The sequence below is a fragment of the Artibeus jamaicensis genome, unplaced genomic scaffold (genome assembly GCF_021234435.1).
Source record: "Artibeus jamaicensis isolate MK-2021 breed Jamaican fruit bat unplaced genomic scaffold, CSHL_Jam_final scaffold_369, whole genome shotgun sequence".
NCBI classification, from domain to species: domain Eukaryota; kingdom Metazoa; phylum Chordata; class Mammalia; order Chiroptera; family Phyllostomidae; genus Artibeus; species Artibeus jamaicensis.
The window spans coordinates 27,804,866-27,823,377 of NW_026522042.1; the positions used below are offsets into that span (position 1 = coordinate 27,804,866).

Genomic DNA, 18,512 nt, shown 5'->3' on the forward strand with positions numbered 1-18,512 from the left:
CCCTCACCACAAGGCCCTCTCCCCTCCTGCCATCCTATTAGAGTAACTAACACCTCCCCAAAGCCCTAAGCCAGGCACCTCCTAATCTGTTCTCCATCTCCATGTAAATGGAATCACACAGCATTAATCCTTTGAGATGGACTTTTTTCACTCAGCCTAATTTCCCTAACACTTTTTTAAATCAACTTCATGCATCCTCTCTTATCTCAGGAAATGTGCTATCATAAATTTATTTAATGCCCTTCACCGGGCAGCGCCCATGACCATGGCTCCCGCCCCTTCTCAGCCTCCCTCCCCACCACCCACCTGCACCTCTCAGCTGGGCTGTCCCTCGCCAGGGGTGATTTCTCACTCAAGACTTAAATCTCAGAAGCAGAAGCCAGGGACAAACGCTCTATTTATTCTCCAGCCCATCACATGCCTACTTGGGATCAGGATATTCACAGCTGACAGAAACATGCCTTTGGAAGCATCTGTTTTTATGCAACTTTGAAATTACTCTCCACCACTCCAACCCAATTTTGCTGCTAACCCAACAGTCACTCAGAATTTCACATTTACTTGATTTAGTAGAAGTAAATAAAATCCACCTTCGACTGTCTTTCAAGTTCAGGAACATCATTTAAAAATATTACCCCTTTCTGCCCTGGCTGGTATAGCTCAGTGGATTGAGCGCGGGCCTGCAAACCAGACAATTGCGGTTCGATTCCCAGTCAGGGCACATACCGGGGTTGCAGGCTGGTTCCCTGCAGGCCAGTTCCCAGCAGGGGACGCATGAAAGGCAACCATACATTGATGTTTCTCTCCCTCTCTCCTTCCCTTCCCCTCTAAAGATAAAGAAATAAAATCTTAAAAATATATATATTACCCCTTTCTAATTCTTTGACATACACACACACTGAATAACATAAATATTCTTAATGTCCTACTACCTGTTACGATCTAACCTCACCACACACATGCGCACACCCCCCATGGACCCCACCAGGTTGTCTAGAGGAACTACCTCCCAATCATCTTGAATAAACATATTTTCTTTGTTTACATATTTTAACAGCTTCTCTAAATCCTTCTTATTTCTCTTAATTAAAGGAAATCGTGTATAGTTTTTACATATGTAACTGTTTTGACTCAATTTATAGAAATCATAGAACATTACACAGTTCAGATTTAGAATCACTGGCCCAGGAGGTCATAAAGCCAGTCTCGAGAAATATCAAAGAAGTATCACACAGACCATACTCTCTGAATTATGTTTTAAAATTATTTTTAAAAAGCTTAAAAATGTATATTTTAAAAACTTTACATAATTCTAAATAAATTCTAGGTAAAAAGAGGAAGTCATAATGTAAATTAGAACAGAACAATAATAAAATACTACATATCAAAACTTGGGGGAAAGCCCAGGTTGGTGTGGCTCAGTGGTTGAGTGCCAGCCTGTGAATCAAAGGGTCGCCAATTCGATTCCCAGTCAGGGCACAAGCCTGGGTTGCGGGCCAGGTCCCCAGTGGGGGGTGCACAAGAGGCAACCACACATTGATGTTTCTCTCTTTTTCTTTCTCCTTTCCCCTCTGTTTGTAAATAAATAAAATCTTTAAAAAATACATTAAAAAAAACTTGTGGGAAAAACAAAAGTGATACTTTGAGAAGAAATTATAGGCAAAATTAACCTGAAAGAAAAAATAATAAAAAGAAAACCAAAAATTGATGGCATAGTGAAGAAACAGATCAAACGCAAAAGCTGAATAAAATAAATACTTTTGACAATATTTGTCACAAAAAGGAAACAGCACAATTTTAAAAATATAGAAAAACACCCTGGCTGGTGTGGCTCAGTGGATTGAGTGCCGGCCTGTGAACCAAAAAGTCACCAGCTAGATTCCCAGTCCAGAGCACATGTCTGGGTTTCGGGCCAGGTCCCCAGTAGTGGGCAAGGCAACCACACACTGATGTTTCTCTTCCTCTCTTTGTCTTTCCCTTCTCTCTAAAACTAAATAAATAAAATATTTTTTTTAATTTAACAAAGAGAAAAACAGGATGTAACACAATTATAGCAGAACTTAAAAAGAGACCTATAAAATGTCATAGATTTATTAACCTTTGGAACTTAGAAAAAAAATGGGACAGTTTCCTAGAAAAGTAAAGATTACCATAACAGATTCAGGAAGAAAGGGAAGAGCTGAGCAATTCTGTAACTATGAGAAAGCTACTGACCAAAGGCTCTGCTTAGGATGGCTTGAATTTTAGTAATTTACAATTAGTTAAATAATGCTTACAGCTTTTCCTGTAGTTATATCTATCAGAAGTTGTCATTCAAAATAGTTTTGAACTATAGTCTGCATGGTATATTAATATGAATGTGAGATGAATAAATGGGATTCCAAGAAGTTCATACACACTATTATTCTTTTAGATTTTTGTAACACCTTTCCCATTCTTTTACAAGTATAGGATGGAGAAGAAATCAGGTGTTCGAAATCACCCCAACCACCCCAAATTCCTAGCTGGCCCATTTCTCAGGTGTAGTCACGAGGCAAAGGTGGAAAGCTCAGAAGCCCCTTGGGGACGTGTGCTGGTTTAAAGGAGCATCACCAAGCTTCAGGGGCATTCTAGAACCTGATTCTCTGTTATTCTAGATGCCCTCTTCTCAGACCCCCACTTTCATCAACCAGTAACGATGTGGACCAATAACCCTAAAATCCCTTCTGGCCCAAATCCAGTGACAGTGGTCCTAAACTTCTAAAACCTTCATCCACACACATAAAAAGCAGCATTTAACGTAGCCCTTTCCATCAAAATTAAAGCAGGCCTTCAGGAGCAGATAGATGCTTATTGATGCTGGATGATTAGCACAGGAAGGATCTTGGTACCTGCTACTTGGTTACCTATCTAAAATTTCCCTTAATAAAAATAAATTTAAAATAAGTAAATAAACACTTGTGGTTAGTGAATAACATCCTATACAAACGAAAGCAAATTTACACTTCAGAGGGTAAATTTGCTTCAGCAGAAGTGACATTGAACTTTACTGGCTCTACTTGCTGTCTTGGAACCCTGCTCTGCCATGGAGAATGAGCCCAGGCCGGCCTGCTGGAAAAAGAGACCACATGGGGCAGGCACCCAGCCACGCCCTTCCCAGGTCTGCCATCCACAGATGACCCCTGTGAACGCAAATCCAGGATCAGCTGAGCTGGGCTGCGCTTAGCAGAATGTTTGCTGCTGTATACATTTGTGAGGTTTCAGTTATTTGTTAGGCAGCACTGCTGTGGCCATAGATAACTAATACACTTGTATGAAATCACATGGGATACTTTTTATGATAAAATGATGAATATAGATTAAACATTTGTCCAAACCCATGGCATGTACAGCAAGAATGAACCACAATGCAAACTATGGACTCTGAGCGATAATGATTATACATTCATTGATTGTAACAAATGTACCACTCTAAGGGGATGTTGATAATGGGAGAGGCTGCGCATTCGTGCAGATGGGGTATTTGGGAAATCTCTGTACTTTTCCCTCGATTTTGCTGCGAACCTAAAACTGCTCTAGAAAAATTAAGTCCCTTTAAAAAATAATAAAACAGCCCTGGCTGGTGTAGCTCAGTGGATTGAGCAGGGGTCTGTGAAGCAAAGGGTCACCAGTTCAATTCCCAGTCAGGGCACATGCCTAGGTTGCGGGCCAGGTCCCCAGTAGGGGGCGTGTGAGACTCTACCACACATTGATGTTTCTCTCCCTTTTTCCTTCCCCTGTCTCTAAACATAAATAAGTAAAATCTTAAAAAAAAAAAAAAACACACACACACATGGGCCTTTCCATGGCTACTAGGCCCAGAGCACCCCAGCCAGTGGAGGAGAAGAGGCTGACATTTGTCAGCCTGCCCATCAAAGGCCCAGGTTTTCCCAGGCTCACTTCAGCTGACACACTTCTCTGCACCAGCCTCTTGGGCCTCAGTCTCCCTCCTCACCCCCTTTCCCTGTGCTTGATGGCCCTCAATGCACATCTGGAGACATGAGAACAGAACTCACTTTCTATTCTAACCAGTGCCATCAATGCTGAGGCCTGGAAAATGCAGGACGGGATGTGAACTCCACACAACTTGCTTCTCATTTTAGGGAGAGCCAAGTCCAAACTTTATACATCTTCTGTAACCTTCGGAAAACCACCACCGACAACACAACTTTTCATGTATCTGTCAAGATAAAGGTCCCCATCAGAACTACACATCATTAAAACATGGAAGCCCCTCAGGTGTAAGGGGGGATACCCTCCCATACTGGGTGTGTGGTACAGACTTCACTAGCCAACAGAGAGAATGGGTGGAGGGGCCTGTGAAAAATTTCCCAGAGGCCCTGGAATTTAAACATGCCCGAGTAGAATTACGTACATCAAGAAAGGAGTACAATACTTTAAATAATCTGGGCTTAAAATCTGGCTCCAAAGCTGTCTGACATTCCAGCTGCCCTCTGAACAGTGAAGACAGCATGAACACTTCCTTCGGCTGCAGTGCCATCCCAGAGCTGCCAGCACCTTAGAGATAGTAGGTGGAAGAGAAGAGTTAAGAAAAAGAATTACGGCAGCTTTCACTGTCCTTAGTTCAGAGGGAAGGAAACAACCACAACCTAACAGACATCAGGAGCACACTTGGACGGCTACTGGAGAATTAGCTGGCACATTTACATGCTGCGTACTAGACTATGCAATCCTTTTAGAGGAATCAACAGTTTAGAAGAAAAAGTATGAGCTGAGCCACGGCTAACATTCTACCAATCTCAGGACCAGGAAAGAACGTATTTTCTTAAACAAAACACATCTGACCCTTAGTTACTCAAACACAATGAAACATCAGTCAGCTAGGGCAGGGGCCCTTCTTAACCGACCAGACACCAGCAGCTCGACAAATAAGGCTCAGAAAAGCTGTAACGCTTTTAGAGACATTTTTTTTCCAGGAAGGTGGACATGGGCTGCACCTGCGGGCTGTTCCTTTTGTAGTTGATGCAATGAACTATCTTTCTCCACCAAAGCTCTGCGGCAGGGGTGTCCAACCCTTTCAGGGGTGTCCAACCTTTCTGGCGTCTCTGGGCCAACCGGAAGAAGAGCTGTCTTGGGCCACACCTTAAATACACAGACACTAATGAAAACAAACCAAAAAAAAATCTCATAATGTTTTAGGTAAATTTACAATTTTGTGTTGGGCCGCATTCATAGCCATCCTGGGCTGCACACCGCCTGCGAGTCTCAGGTTGGACACCCCTGCTCTAGGGCTTTCTGTGAGGTTTTTACTGCCACAAATCATGGTAACGTGTAGGCCACCCAAAGGGCTCTTGTGCCTGCCACTCCCTATTCCTAGATGCTCTCCCCAGATATCCTCTCTATGTCTTTGCTCAAATACCACCCTCAATCCCTGAACTCCTGGATGGCCCTTACCCAGCTCCAGGTGCTGCTGGCTTAGACTGAAGAGGAGGAAAGATCTTCCTAAGAAGGTGTCCCTAAGAGCCCGCAGGCAGTGAGTGAGTGAGTTTTGTGGCCTCAAGGTTGGACAACAGCATGCTGGAACCAGTTTGCTCCCCAGTTCCCTAGTTCTCACTCAGCTACCCCCCCCACGGCCACTCATCAGCCTCTCCTGCTTCCCCACCACACCACAAACAACTACACTGCACCTGCCTGCACTGCCTCCAAAGGTCTTTGCTTTACCTGAGATAAACCAACGGCACAGGGTCCCACCAGTTCCCAAGCCAAAAAAAAGCACCTATCTTCTGTCAGCTGTGGGCTCCTGAGCAAAAGCACTTGTATTCCCCGATTTGAGCTATGCTGATACTGCAGATGTCCCTTGGGCCCGGGAAACGTGACAATCAGGTGAGACCACTGCTTGTTCCTGCAACACAGATCAAGGGGCACTTGGCCTCTGTGATCACTCTGTGATTTTTCCCTCCACGTGCGTAATGGCTTGTGTTCTGGGAGCCAGTCCTCAAGTCTTTGCAAGCCAACTTTTTCTTTCCTTTCCTAAACATTTATTGCTGTCTCTGAGTCTTGGCACAACTAACCTACAGATACCCCGCGCATCTCTGCCCACCCCCCCCCACCCCCGCCTGCCCCACGGACCCGGGCAGGGGAGAAGGCCAGAGAGTGCGGTGGCCCTGGGGACATCAAGTCGGAGATGACGCTGGCTGGCTGGCTGCCGCGCGGGTCACCCGATGAAGGGGGCGGGGGGCGGGTAGCGGGCGACAAGCGTGAGATCTGGGAAGAAACTCCGAACCTGGGTAGCCCAAAGGAGCCGCTTCGCTCTCGGGTGTGGAAGAGAACGGCAGGAGGGGCAGCAGCGAAGGGCTGAGCGGGGCGGGCGGTTGGAGAGCTGGGAGGAAGGGGTTGTCCCTTACAGGCGAGAAGGGTAATGGTGACAGGGGATCCGGGTTGGAAGCCTCTCATTGGGATATGTCAACCTGGAGCGTGAGCCCCAGAAATGATTCAGGGACCAGAAGGTTGGGGGGGGGGGGGGCGGGAAACCAGAAGGAAATGATGTGAGAACAAGGGACTAGCTGAGTCTTCCGCGGGGTTGTGACCTCAAACAAATCTAACTGGCCCCACCCCACCTCCGACTAGGAACTGGCAGGCCACCCAAGGCTTCACTTGCGCCTTACGCCCAAAGAGCGAGAAAAAGGCGCTCCTCGCAGTGGAAAAGTCCCCGAGGGACCTGGACGAAGTCGGGATTCGCCTGGTGCGGGGAGTGGAAGGGTCGGCGGAGGAGACCCGAACTCTGCGGAGACGCCTGCTTACCCGGCCATTAGGATCGGTCTCCTGCACCTCCTCGACGCGCGGTCCCCGCCGCACCAGCGCCTTCAGCAGCCCCACGTCGTTGGTGCAGGCGGCGCTCAGGAGAGTAGCCGCCTCCGGGAAGCCCTCTGGGACTCCCTCCGGGATGCTCTCCGCACTCCCGCCGCTGTACTCCTCCTCGCTTAGGGTTGGGTAGAAGGAGTCGTCCGAGGCGATGCTGCGGGTGTCGGGCACATGCGAGAAGTCCTCGTATTCCTCATAGCTGGTGGGGTCTTCGCTGGCCTTCGTTTCCCGAGGTGGGGACGGAGGCTGCGGAGACACGCAGCGCCCCCCGCCACCCTCCGGCCCGGGCCCCGCCAGCAGCACCATGCGGGCGGTCGGCTGGGGCGCGGGCCGGGGGCCAGGGCAAGAGCTAGGAGCCCGGAACTCGGAAAAACCTACCGAGGTCACCGGCCCGTGTCCCCTGCGACTCCGGGAGCGCAGAGCTCCGCACGGTCCAGGCGGTGAAACTGGCGCCGCGCGGCAGCGCGTGGCCGACCAGAGCGACTAGAGGCCGGAGCGACTCCTCGGGGTGGGAGGAGTCGCCGGCCCGGCCAATGGCTGCAGCGCGGTGGGCGGGGACCCGCGGGAGGCGGCGCGGGCGGGCGTCCGGGGTTCCCGGCCCGCAGGAGTCCACAGCTGCAAAAGTTGAGAACCAAGCAGCGGCTTCTCCGCACCGCAGGGACAGTGCAACGGCTTTTTTGGCCCAGAGCTAAGAAGTAGTAACTGAAGAACCCGAAGAACGCCAGGGCGGAGGGCGGAGGGCGGCAGGCGGCCCCGCCCTCCCCTCCCGCAGCCACTGGGATGAGGACCGAGGTGGAGGTCGAGGGACGCCTGCGGCAGAGCCCACGAAGCTGATGGAGAACATCCAAACTGTGGGGGCCCGGTGCGCCCTTGGTGTCTCGTCTCCAGCACTGGGTGGGAAAGTTTCTCAGCGGAGGCATCGAACCCATTTGTCTCCTCAGCAGGACTCTAGGCTCCTGGGCTAGTCTCACTCAGGGTTTAAGACCTGGGAATCCCGGGGAATAGCAAGGGCACACTGGACACGGAGGATGAGTCGTTGTTGTGTGTGTGTGTGGGGGGGGGGGGTGGCCAGGGCTGCATTGGGACCCTGCAACTCTGAACTGAGAATTCCGAGCCGCCACGGGGAGGTCTCAACTTGGAAGTGAAGATCCGCAGGCCCTCCCCTCTCAGGTCGCGCAGAACCCGGGCCACCAACTGTGGCTTGCATCTTGCGCCTAAAAGAGCGACTCTGGCACAGGGTTCACAAGCCTCAGGGGGAAAGTTTGGGTGGGAAGAGTCTGCTCCCGGCCAGAGCCGAAACGATTTCCCTTCCCCCACCCCTGCCCGACGTCAGATGTCACCGATCCTGGGACTGGAAGTCGGGAGGGATCACCGGATGAGCCTGGGGCAGGGCGCTGACTCCTCCGCTGGCTGCCAAATACACTGAGCAGGGCCAGGCCAAAGGCGACGGCCTGTGAGCCGGCCCAGCGCAGCCCTCCCGCGCTTAGCCTTGCGCCAGGAGCCCCTGACCTCCGTTCTGGATCTTCGCGGAAAGGCTGTGCCTGCGGGCGCGGTAGCAAGGGCACACCCCCAGCCTGGACAGGGTGTGCTGCCTGCAAAGAAACTTTGCGGGTGGGAACAATGAGGTCACAGAGGAAACACCACTCCTCTCATTGTCCCATCTCCCTCCTTTCCTTCCTTTTTTTAACCGCTCTTGATATCGCGCTCACTGAAAAGTTTTCTGAGGCTCTGCGGTAAAAAAAAAAAAAATGCCGATCAGCCACAAAGTTAGGCAATATAGAGCATTACTGGAGTTTGCGCATCCAGGCGAGGTTCCCCAGCCCACAGAGTGGGGCTGCAAGTCCCGCCCAAGCAGGGAATGTGAAGGGGGGGGGGGTATTTTCATTGGCTCTCTTCTGGGGAGCTGGGGATTGGTCCCCTTTGAACAAAGTGGCAATATATCATTGATGGTTCTCCTGCTCAGGTTGCTATGCAGATAAAGCCCGCCCTTTCATTCTCTGGGTTGACATCAGCCGACTTTTCTGGGCTGTAATTCAGCCGCCATTTTCTGTTGTAGTTCAGCCGCCACTGTGCCCTACCCCACCCATCCTAACACTCACCAGTTGCCAAATCTCCAGGCGCAAAGGTGAAAAGAACAGGTAGATGTACCAAGTAGGGACAAACCTGGGTGGGCAAGCTAAGGGCCACAGAGGGAACCATGGTCACAAACACCCCAGGTGGGAGTGAATTAGGAGGCCTATTGGGCCTCCGGTGTTACTCGGTGGCTGCGGCACTGCTCGCCCATGGGAGCCCCCCGTGTGCCTCCAGTGACCTCCACAGAGCCCAGGAGAACAGTGACTTCTGGTGAAGGCTACATGCCTGAGTGCACCCTGAGCTGCAAGTGACCTCAGAAGCACTGGCTTCCTCCCCTACTAGGGGCTTTCTTTCCAAAGCCAAAAATAGCCCAAACCATGGTTTGCTTTTTATACTTTTTTCTATAACTGGCCATATTTACATAAATTCCCACTGGGAATTTCCCCCCTTTCAAGGTTGACTGTTCTTCTGGTGTTTCCAGAAGCTTATGTGAAATCAGAGAATTTACAAGTTGCAATGCTCCCCTCCCAGAGCAAAGTTGGGTTTGCGAGCCCCCTCCTTGCCAGGGAGATACTGCTCTGTGCCTCTGTGTGGTATTAAAGTGACAAGGGTCAGGGACAGGGTCCCAGGTGGATGGGGCTGGGGGTCCTTTGGGCAGCTGCAGCCTTGGAGTGAAACACTGGCCAGCCCTTCGGCCCTCACCACCCAGTCACCAAGGCTCAGAATTCAGGCTCTGTCTTCAAATGCACCGTTTCCTCCTTTCCCTCTCAGAAAGTTGAGTCCAAATAGCACTCAAGAGGTTTTTCCCTTTAAAGATAAACTTCTAGGACAGACCTTTCCAAATAAGAGCTAATGGTTTGTGAGTGATGCAACTCCAAACCCAAGCCAGTCATTTTCCAGGTTTAGAAATGACCCCCCACCCACCACCCAGCACCTTGTGACACCAGAAGCTCCAGAGGCCTCGGAGGTCGTGCCTCCAGCCACCTTCTCAACCACCCTGGGTAATTTTACCACAGAAACAATTGATTTCCAACACTGCTACAAGAACACAAAATTCGGCACAGGTAGTAAAGTCCACATCTATTTATTATGTGCACAAAATCTACACAAGGGGAGAAAGCACTTAATCAAAATTGCCAAAGTACTCAGAATAACTTTTAAATCAATAACATTTTGAAAAATTGACTCCAAGAATTTATCATTTCAATGAACTATTTTAATTTATGATTTTAAAGTTCATTATGATTAATATATATCAATTACACAAATTGTTGGATTAGTTGAAAAACTTGTTCTTGGGCCATTAAAAAAAAATTAAGCGCTTCAATTATATTTCTGGAGCAAGCCATGTAACTGCACCACCTACAAGAGGAGAATCTTTCAAACCTGCAGGCAATGTGTTTGAGGACTGGAAAGGGGACACCCCTGGAGTGGCGCTCAGCCAAATTTTGTTTGGAAAGAGAAGTTGGGGAAGGGGTTCCTAATGGTGGAGTAAACCCAAGCCCACCCCACCATTCCTAAAATATTAGAGTCCCACCCCTAGGGCTAGAGTGACTTTAAACTTTGCATGTTTGGAATTCAGCACACCATACGTGTTAACTTCCATTACTACTAAAATTAAAGCACCCATCGCCCTGATAATATAACCTGCTTTGCAGAAGCTGCTTCTCCAAATTTGTTGCCCTATTTGCAGAGAGAACTAGCCTTTATGAATGAAAAAGGCCTTTTTTTTTTCCTGCATGGGAGGCAGCATGGCTTAGGCTAAAGAGCAGACTGGTCGTCAGACAGATTTCCAATTATGGCTCTACCACTGTTATGCTACAACCATAATAGTGATGTCTATTACTACAGGTTTCCCAGTGTTTATCTGACTGATCACCTACTCTTTTTCCCCCCACAATTTTTAAAGAAATCTTTTATTTGGAGATAATGCGACATATCCCTTGTGCCTTGCACCCTGCTTCTCTGGCACTAACATCTGCAGAGGCAGAGCCACAGCCACCATCAAGGGCAATTGGCCTTTTTAAAGATCAGAACCACACGCAAACACTCTGATTTGTTACAGTTAATGATACAAAATATGGAGGAACCAACTGTTACATTCTTTAAAGGCTAATTTCCCCCAACCTCTCTCACTCGGCCAAAACATTGGGCTAAACTAACAGGTGAGTGATAGATACATTGGCTGCTGCAGAATGGAACAATGGTAAACTTCCCCCCTTCCTGTTGTTTGCAGTACCCTGGTTAAAATGGGTATTTCAGAGAATTTGCACATCAACAATTCAGGAGGCTGCTGCTTTGATGGACCATATAAGCTCCTATGAAACCACAGTCATGCCCTGGCTGGCATGGCTCAGTGCACTGAGCACCAGACTGTGAACTGAGGGGTCGGGTCGCTGGTTCGATTCTCAATCTGGGCACGTGCCTGGGTTGCAGGCTGGGTCCCCCAGTTAGGGGCATTCAAGAGGCAACTTGTCACACGTTGGTTTCTCTAAGGCTATAAACACATGTTGGTTTCTCTAAGGCTGTAAAAACCATTCTCCCTCTCTTTCTCCCTCCCTTCCCCTCTCTCTAAAATATAAATAAATAAAATCTTTGAAAAAAACACAAACACACACAGCCACATGCCCATGAGTTGGGAGACTCCATGGAACATCGAGGGCTTTGCAGGGAGTGGGCACGTTGCGCCCAGGGGTCCTGGCCGGGGCTGGCACTGTCACTGATGCTGAGGCCGATGCCCAATCACCTGGTCTTCATATTTAGGGTATTTCCAGCATCTTCTGACTGTACATACTGTCCAGGTATTTCTAATGCAACCTTATTCAGGTATCCTAAGAATCACCCATATCAAATGGCCTGAACTTTTTTAACTCCAGCATTTTCTTTATTGCTGTATTCCAGTGGTAACCCAAAGTCTAGATGATGAACACCCCCCCCAAAAAATGTGTAAAAACTGTCCTAAGGGAAAGAGACATGAATCCATGGAGAGCCATACCACTGGTGTTCCATTTTCTCGCTCCTACTTTCCCTCAGAACTCATCTTCAGGGATGGAGATTGGAGGAGCTCATTACCTTCTGAGGTTTGCAGCAGGCTCCTCCAGCTCTCTTGGTCCCTATAAGAGAAATTAGATGTGATGGGAAGGGGGAGACATCTCTTAGTCACCCACTTTTTAATTTAAAATTAAAAAAGTTTTAAGTAAAACAAAATTATTTAGCTCGGAGTTTTTGCAAACTTTCCTGAGTTGACTGCTGAAAGTGGAAGCAGCCTAGAGTATCCTGAAGTCAATCTACAAAACTGCGAGCCAGTGAGCCAGTTTGCCTTTCTGTTCTGCTTAGAAATACAAAGACCAGTCTCTGTGTATATTTTTGGATCTCCCCATTAAAGAGGTTACCAGCTCTTTGGCCCTACCCCAATTCAATAGACAGAAACTAGATCAGTTCCAGTGTAATCTGAATATATGTAACCCTTTAAGAACCTCATTTTCTTTCAGGGAAGATTTCTGACTTCGTGGTTAAATATTTGGAAGGAAAATATGAATGTGTGCACCTACCTGCCAATTCTTCTGCCTTCTTCCTGCTTTTGACATTAATTAGCAATAATGGGTTATAACTAGAGAACTCATATTTACTCCAAGGACAAACGTCTTGGCTCCTCATCACCAACAAAGGTGGTTGGGAGTTCTGGTCGAGATAGAGGCGTAGGTAGATGTGCTTTACTTCCTCACACAACCAAAAGAAGGATAACAACCAATTTAATAACAAAAAACAACCAGAACTGCCAGAAAGTCAAGCTGCATGGAAGTCCAACAACCAAGGAGTTAAAGAAGAATCATTCTTCCAGACCAGTCAGAGGGGTGGAGATGGGAAGCTGTGGTGGAGAGGACACGCAGCGAGGTAGCAGCTGGTGGACTGAGTGGACCAGGCAGTGGCTGGCAGATGGGACTTCCAGCATTCACATCGGGATAGACCAGCAGGGACAACTAGGGAGTAAGAGGGACCACACAACCCAGGGTTCCGGCATGAGCAACTAAAGCCTCAAAACCGCTTTGACCTAAAGCTGTAAAACCTCAAACCTAAGGCTGTAAAAACCTGTGGGGATTGTGGCAGTGGAAGAAAATCCCATTCTCATAGGGGAGAGACCTACGGGATCCTAGAACCTACACAAGCACACCCACCCAGAAATCAGCACTTGAAAGGGAAAAATCTGCTTTTGGGAAGCAAGGGAGGAAATGGATAGTGGGGTGAGAGCCAAACAATCTAGCAAGTGCAGTAGTTCCCTCTCGGACCCCTCCCCTGTATACAGCAGCAAAACACAGGGACATGGGTTGTCCCACCCTGACCAGTACCTATGGCTCTGCCCCTTACCAGGTAACAGGCATGCTGAGGCAAAAATATATATATATGGCTCAAATAAAAGAACAGATCAAAATTCCAGAAAAAAACTAAGCAACAAGAAGATAGACAACCTATCAGATGCAGAGTTCAAAACACTGGTAATCAGGATGCTCACAGAATTTACTGAACTCAGTTGCAAAATGAAGAAAGAAATGAAGGTTATACAAAGTGAAATAAAGAAAAATATGCAGGGAATCAACAGTGAAGGGAAAGAAACCAGGACTCAAATCAACAATTTGGAACAAAATGAAGAAATAAACATCCAACTAGAACAGAACGAAGAAACAAGAATTCAAAAAACAAAAAAAAATGAGGAGAGACTGAGGAACCTGTGTGACAACTTTAAACATTCCAACATCCAAATCATAGGGGTGCCAGAAAAAGAAGAGGAAGAGCAAGAAACTGAAAACTTATTTGAAAATATAATGAAGGAAAAATTCCCCAGTCTAATGAAGAAAATAGACTTTCAGAAAGTCCCAAAGAAATTGGACCCAAGGAAGCACACACCCAAGGCACATCATAATTTACATTAACCAAGATTCAAGATATGGAGAGAATCTTAAAAGCAGCAAGAGAAAAGGAGACAGTTACCAAAAAAGGAGTTCCCATGAGACTATGAGCTGACCTCAAAAAAAGCCTTGAAGGCAAGAAGGGGATAGAAAGAAATATTCAAAATCATGGAAGACAAGGACCTATATCCAAGATTGCTCTGTGCAGCAAAGCTATCATTTAGAATGGAAGGACACATAAAGTGCTTCCCAGATAATGTCAAGTTAAAGGAGTTCATCATCATCAAGCCCTTATCATATGAAATATTAAAGGCACTTACCTAACAAAAATAAGATAAAAAACTATGAACAGGAAAATGACAACAAACTTGCAACTTCAACAACTGAACCTAAAACACACACACACATACACACACTAAGCAAGCAACTAGAACAGGAACAGAATGACAGAAATGAAGATCACGTGGTGGGTTATCAGCAAGGAGGAGATGGGAGGGGGGAAAATGGGGGAAAAGATACATAAAATAAGGAAGCATAAATAGTAGGTACAAAATAGACAAAGGGAGGTTAAAAATAGTATAGGAAATGGAGAAGCCAAAGAACTTATATGTACAACCCATGGACAAGAAACAAGGGGGGCAGGGAATATTGGAGGGAGGGGTATAAAGGGCAGAGGAGGAAAAGAGGGAGAAAAAAATGGGAGAACTGTAATAGCATAATCAATAAAATATACTTTAAAAAAAAGAATAAAGGTGGTTGGATTTTTCAGGCCAGTTTAGGGAATCATATGTAATGTGACAGACTACTAAAAGACCTACTCAACAGAAAGCTTCTTCATGACCTTGGTCTACCACCCCAAGAACAGAGACTGCCCCTTTGTTCACAGCCTTACAATAATTCTTATTGCCCAGTTTTCAAATAACGTTTTACAAAGGTATCTTTCTTCTTATAACCTCAGAATTCACCAATACAAAGACCAAGTGTTATTAAAGTTTCTTAATCCCCAGCATCTCAGAGGGTGGCTCATCATCTTGGCTGATCTTAAACAAATCCCTGTTTAAAGAAAGAAAAGGCATGTCCTGCTGGACCAAGGCTCCGCTGCCTTTTAGAACCTCTGATTCATACAAGATTGAGCACAGAGCAGAAACCTGAACTTTCTTCAGCTGTTTACATTTCAAGCCTGTGGATCTTCTGGAATTTTTTTTAAAGACACGCCACCAGAGGTAGGAAGACACTGGACCCCGAGGGACATCCAGATTTCTGCACCAGCTGGTGACCATGAATTGTTCCCTCCTGTGTGGTATGTAACCAGCACATTCGGACGCCGGGGGCATGACCCCAGGAGACTCTGGGGTCCACCCAGTGCTGGTGGTGCTGCTTCCAGAGGCACCTGCTGTGAGACAAGAAGTCTCACAGGACTCTGAGCCCAGAGCCACGCGTGCTTAGCCCTTCTCCCAGCAGCCCTGGCAGCTGCGAGCCCCTTGTCCTCTCCCCGCCCCAGCAACGTGGGTGTCCGCTGTGCTGCACCTACTATCACGTGCTTCTGCCAGGCCCCACAGCAGCCTTCTCCAGTCTGCTCACACTCCCTTCAAGCCCAACCCACCACCCTTCTCAAAAGCCCTCCTGACCTACTGCCTCTGAACATGCTGGACTCCCCCTCCCAGCCCCTCGCTGAGTGTCATTGGCATCCTGACTTCTGTTATGTCAGACTCCAGTGGGAGAGGCCCCTTCTCAACAGGTAAACCCGGAACCCTCCTCCCTGGGGACTCGGGGTCCTCATGGCATGTCTGGTATTGGTCCTCCGACATGAGCAACCCCACTAAGATCTTCACTTTAAAGCAGAGGCTGCTTGCCCGCCAAACCCTCTCCCATCTCCCTGCACCCCACCTTGCCTTCAGAGCAGAACCACCTGCAAGAAGGGTCTCCTTTAACAACTCCACCTTTCAGCCTCATTTACTCGCTTTTAAAAATATATGGGTTTTTTTCAGGTTACAAAAGTAGTACATACTCCCACAACCCCCAAGGCTGTAAAGTGAGAAGGCCACGCCTCCCCTGTTTTCCAGGTTCCTCTTGGAATCACTGTCATCCGCTTCTCCATACCCTTCCCACTGCCTCTTCAAGGGTCTTTGGATATTTCTTTTCTGTTCAATTCAATGGCCATCCCCAGCTCTGACCCAAATTCTCTGCCTGAACAGGAACTGTCTACAGGAGACACAGACACAGTCACTGGGACTCACTCTGGCTGCCCGTATTGTAGTCACCCAGCTCTCCAGGGCAGAGCTGGGAGGTGGCGATCCGTGTCCCCCACCCCACCCCACCCCACAGTCCATACCCGGCAGCTCTGTGGCTCCAGGAAAGGAAAGAGATGGGATTTCTGCCCACACAGACCACCGAGTGGCAAGGCTGAAGGCCTGTGACCTAGACTATGAATTTCAAGAGCAGAGACCATTCTGGACTGTACGCTACCACAGCACATAGTTGGGACTATGCTCAGGAAAGAATCCTGAATAAGTCAATGAAGGGGATCGCTGAACGATCCCAGATTTCTCACGATCCTGTCCCTAAAGCACCCTACCCATCCTACCCAACCTAGAAGTGATTGGCTCCCAAGTCTTGAAGACCAGCTCAACCTGAAACAGAGTTTTTTGGGAACGCTCTCCACCCCTTCACAACCTAAACTGAGATCAAGACAACAATTACTCTTTTTGCTGGCATGTTTTTCACACTTGAATATGACTGTCTCTGGTTCCAATTCACCAGAACATTTTGGCATTTATTTTTGGACCAAAAATACCCCAGATGCACAATCAATGTCTCAATATGCACATTTTATCACAGACATCCTCCACAGATTCCTCCCCTGCCCCCACCCCCACCCCCACCCCCAGTGACTCATGCCCACGTTCTCCGCAGTGGCAGCTGGCTTCTGAGTCCCCCTCACCAGACTGCAAGGAGGCTTCAGGCATCATCTTCCCTTTGAGACTTGGCCTCTGGCTCCTTCTTTCTCAGGACAGACCTCTTCCCCTCCCATCTCTCCCAGACATTCTGCTTCACAGTATTTTTGAATTAAGAATTGATTTCATGGAGGGAGAGAAAAGCGTTTCAGCATGGCCCTGCCCTGAAAGGCTGGCAATTACTCTCAACGATGAGCAGCCTGTGCCTGCTCAGCAGTGTCCCCTGAGAGCCACCAACCCCTGGGGCTACAGACCAAGCAAACTGGACGCCATGTCACCAAAGGCAGTAGGACTTTCAATAAAGTTCCCAGATTCAGACAGTGACACAGAAGGAGCATCTCTGCTAAGGGCAGCAGCCAACCAGAGTCTTAATGACCCTAAACACAAGGTATAAAAGCTAGACAGTGGCTGCTGCTGCTGGCTGGTTGAAGGTATTGGCAGTGGAACCCAGGAAAACATGTAAAAGGCGGTATTTCAACTCATTTCAGCTCTCAATGAAAACTAATAATGTGTGCGCACCAGGGTGCTGGAGTGCACTCAGGGTTACATGCGTCATTGTTGTCTTGTCACTGTGGGCCTGAAGAAAGGTTTACTTGATGCAAACCTGAGAAGGCATTTATCTGCTGGGAAGGAGTCCTGATGGTCAACCAGAGGCTGAAATTTCATAATAAGAGCCTTGTGGCAATTCGCTGACAGGGAGAACCCCCGACGGACCCTCGGCTGCCCTGCGCTTTGCCATGCTGCTTCCCTCCGCCTGAGTCAACCACTGCCGCGAAGTCCTGGTTTCGTCTTTCTCCCAACAACCCAGGGATCTGCCCCGTCCAATCAGAACTGCACTATTTACAGACTTCATTTTTATGAACAGGACCTCATTGGAAACCAAGTGGGAACTTTCACTGTACAAGGTGGCCTCCCCTTTGTCTCGGGAGAAACAGGTCAAGTTGCCACCTGAGTCTGTGACTCCGGGCTGCTGCTCCACATGCTCTAGTGTCGAACAGGCCGAAATGAGCTCTGCACCAAGAGGACTGAGGATCACAGCACTCGACTTACAATATTCCCTCGCTCTCCATGACACACAGTTTTCCACTGCTTGCCGTGTCACTTACTACTCTCTCTTTGAGCCTCAGATTCTTGAGCCCAAATAGCCCTTCTTCAGGTTTGCAGCTGCACAGGAACTTCAATTCCTTAACATGACTTTTTCCTTAATTCAAGCCAGCTTTGTCCAGGCACGGCACCATGACATACTGCACGTCCGCTCCCTTAATCATCAAGCCTTCGGGACATCAGATTCCGGTCAGAGTCAAACTGTCTCAAGAATGAAGCCTCAGGTGCATGATCGAAGGCACAGAGTTTCAGTCAAACTACGGATAATATCTCAGCCTCAGTAGTATTTCAGCCCCAGGCCCATGAGAGTGGAATGATCTTGTGACCACACCCTCAGGTAACTAGGCAAAAGGACAGCATAGGGGATAGCAGAACCGGAAACAGTGATGGACTACTCCCTACCTTCGTGCCTGCCTCTCAGCAGAACCCATGACCCCACCTCCATTAGTAACCACAGCTGACGGTTTTTACTATATGCAATCTGCCCCTGTGCAGGCCACCAAAAAGTCTGAAAGCACTAGCTTACCTGTGTCTCTGAGCTTGGCGCCACTGCCTTATATACACCTCTACTTTCTCCACTAAACTCCCCTTCCTGTTTTATTAGGCTCTGATGCATGCGGGCAAAGGGACCTCTTCA

The 18,512-nt window shown here is 48.1% G+C and overlaps 1 protein-coding gene across 3 annotated transcripts in view; it reads right to left on the bottom strand.

Annotated features, from left to right (window-relative positions):
* ANKRD33B (ankyrin repeat domain 33B) overlaps positions 1–7,328 on the bottom strand; it is a 65,100-nt gene extending 57,772 nt beyond the window's left edge. For 2 of the 3 annotated variants that reach the window (XM_037165428.2, XM_037165427.2), the window contains exon 1: positions 6,781–7,328. In XM_037165428.2, coding sequence (XP_037021323.2) covers positions 6,781–7,146 — 366 coding nt within the window. In that variant the 5' untranslated portion in view covers positions 7,147–7,328. Of the gene's footprint in view, positions 1–4,393; positions 4,764–6,780 lie in introns of those variants that run through there. The other variant, XM_037165429.2, reaches the window with a different exon arrangement.
* Between the last annotated feature and the right edge of the window lie 11,184 nt (positions 7,329–18,512).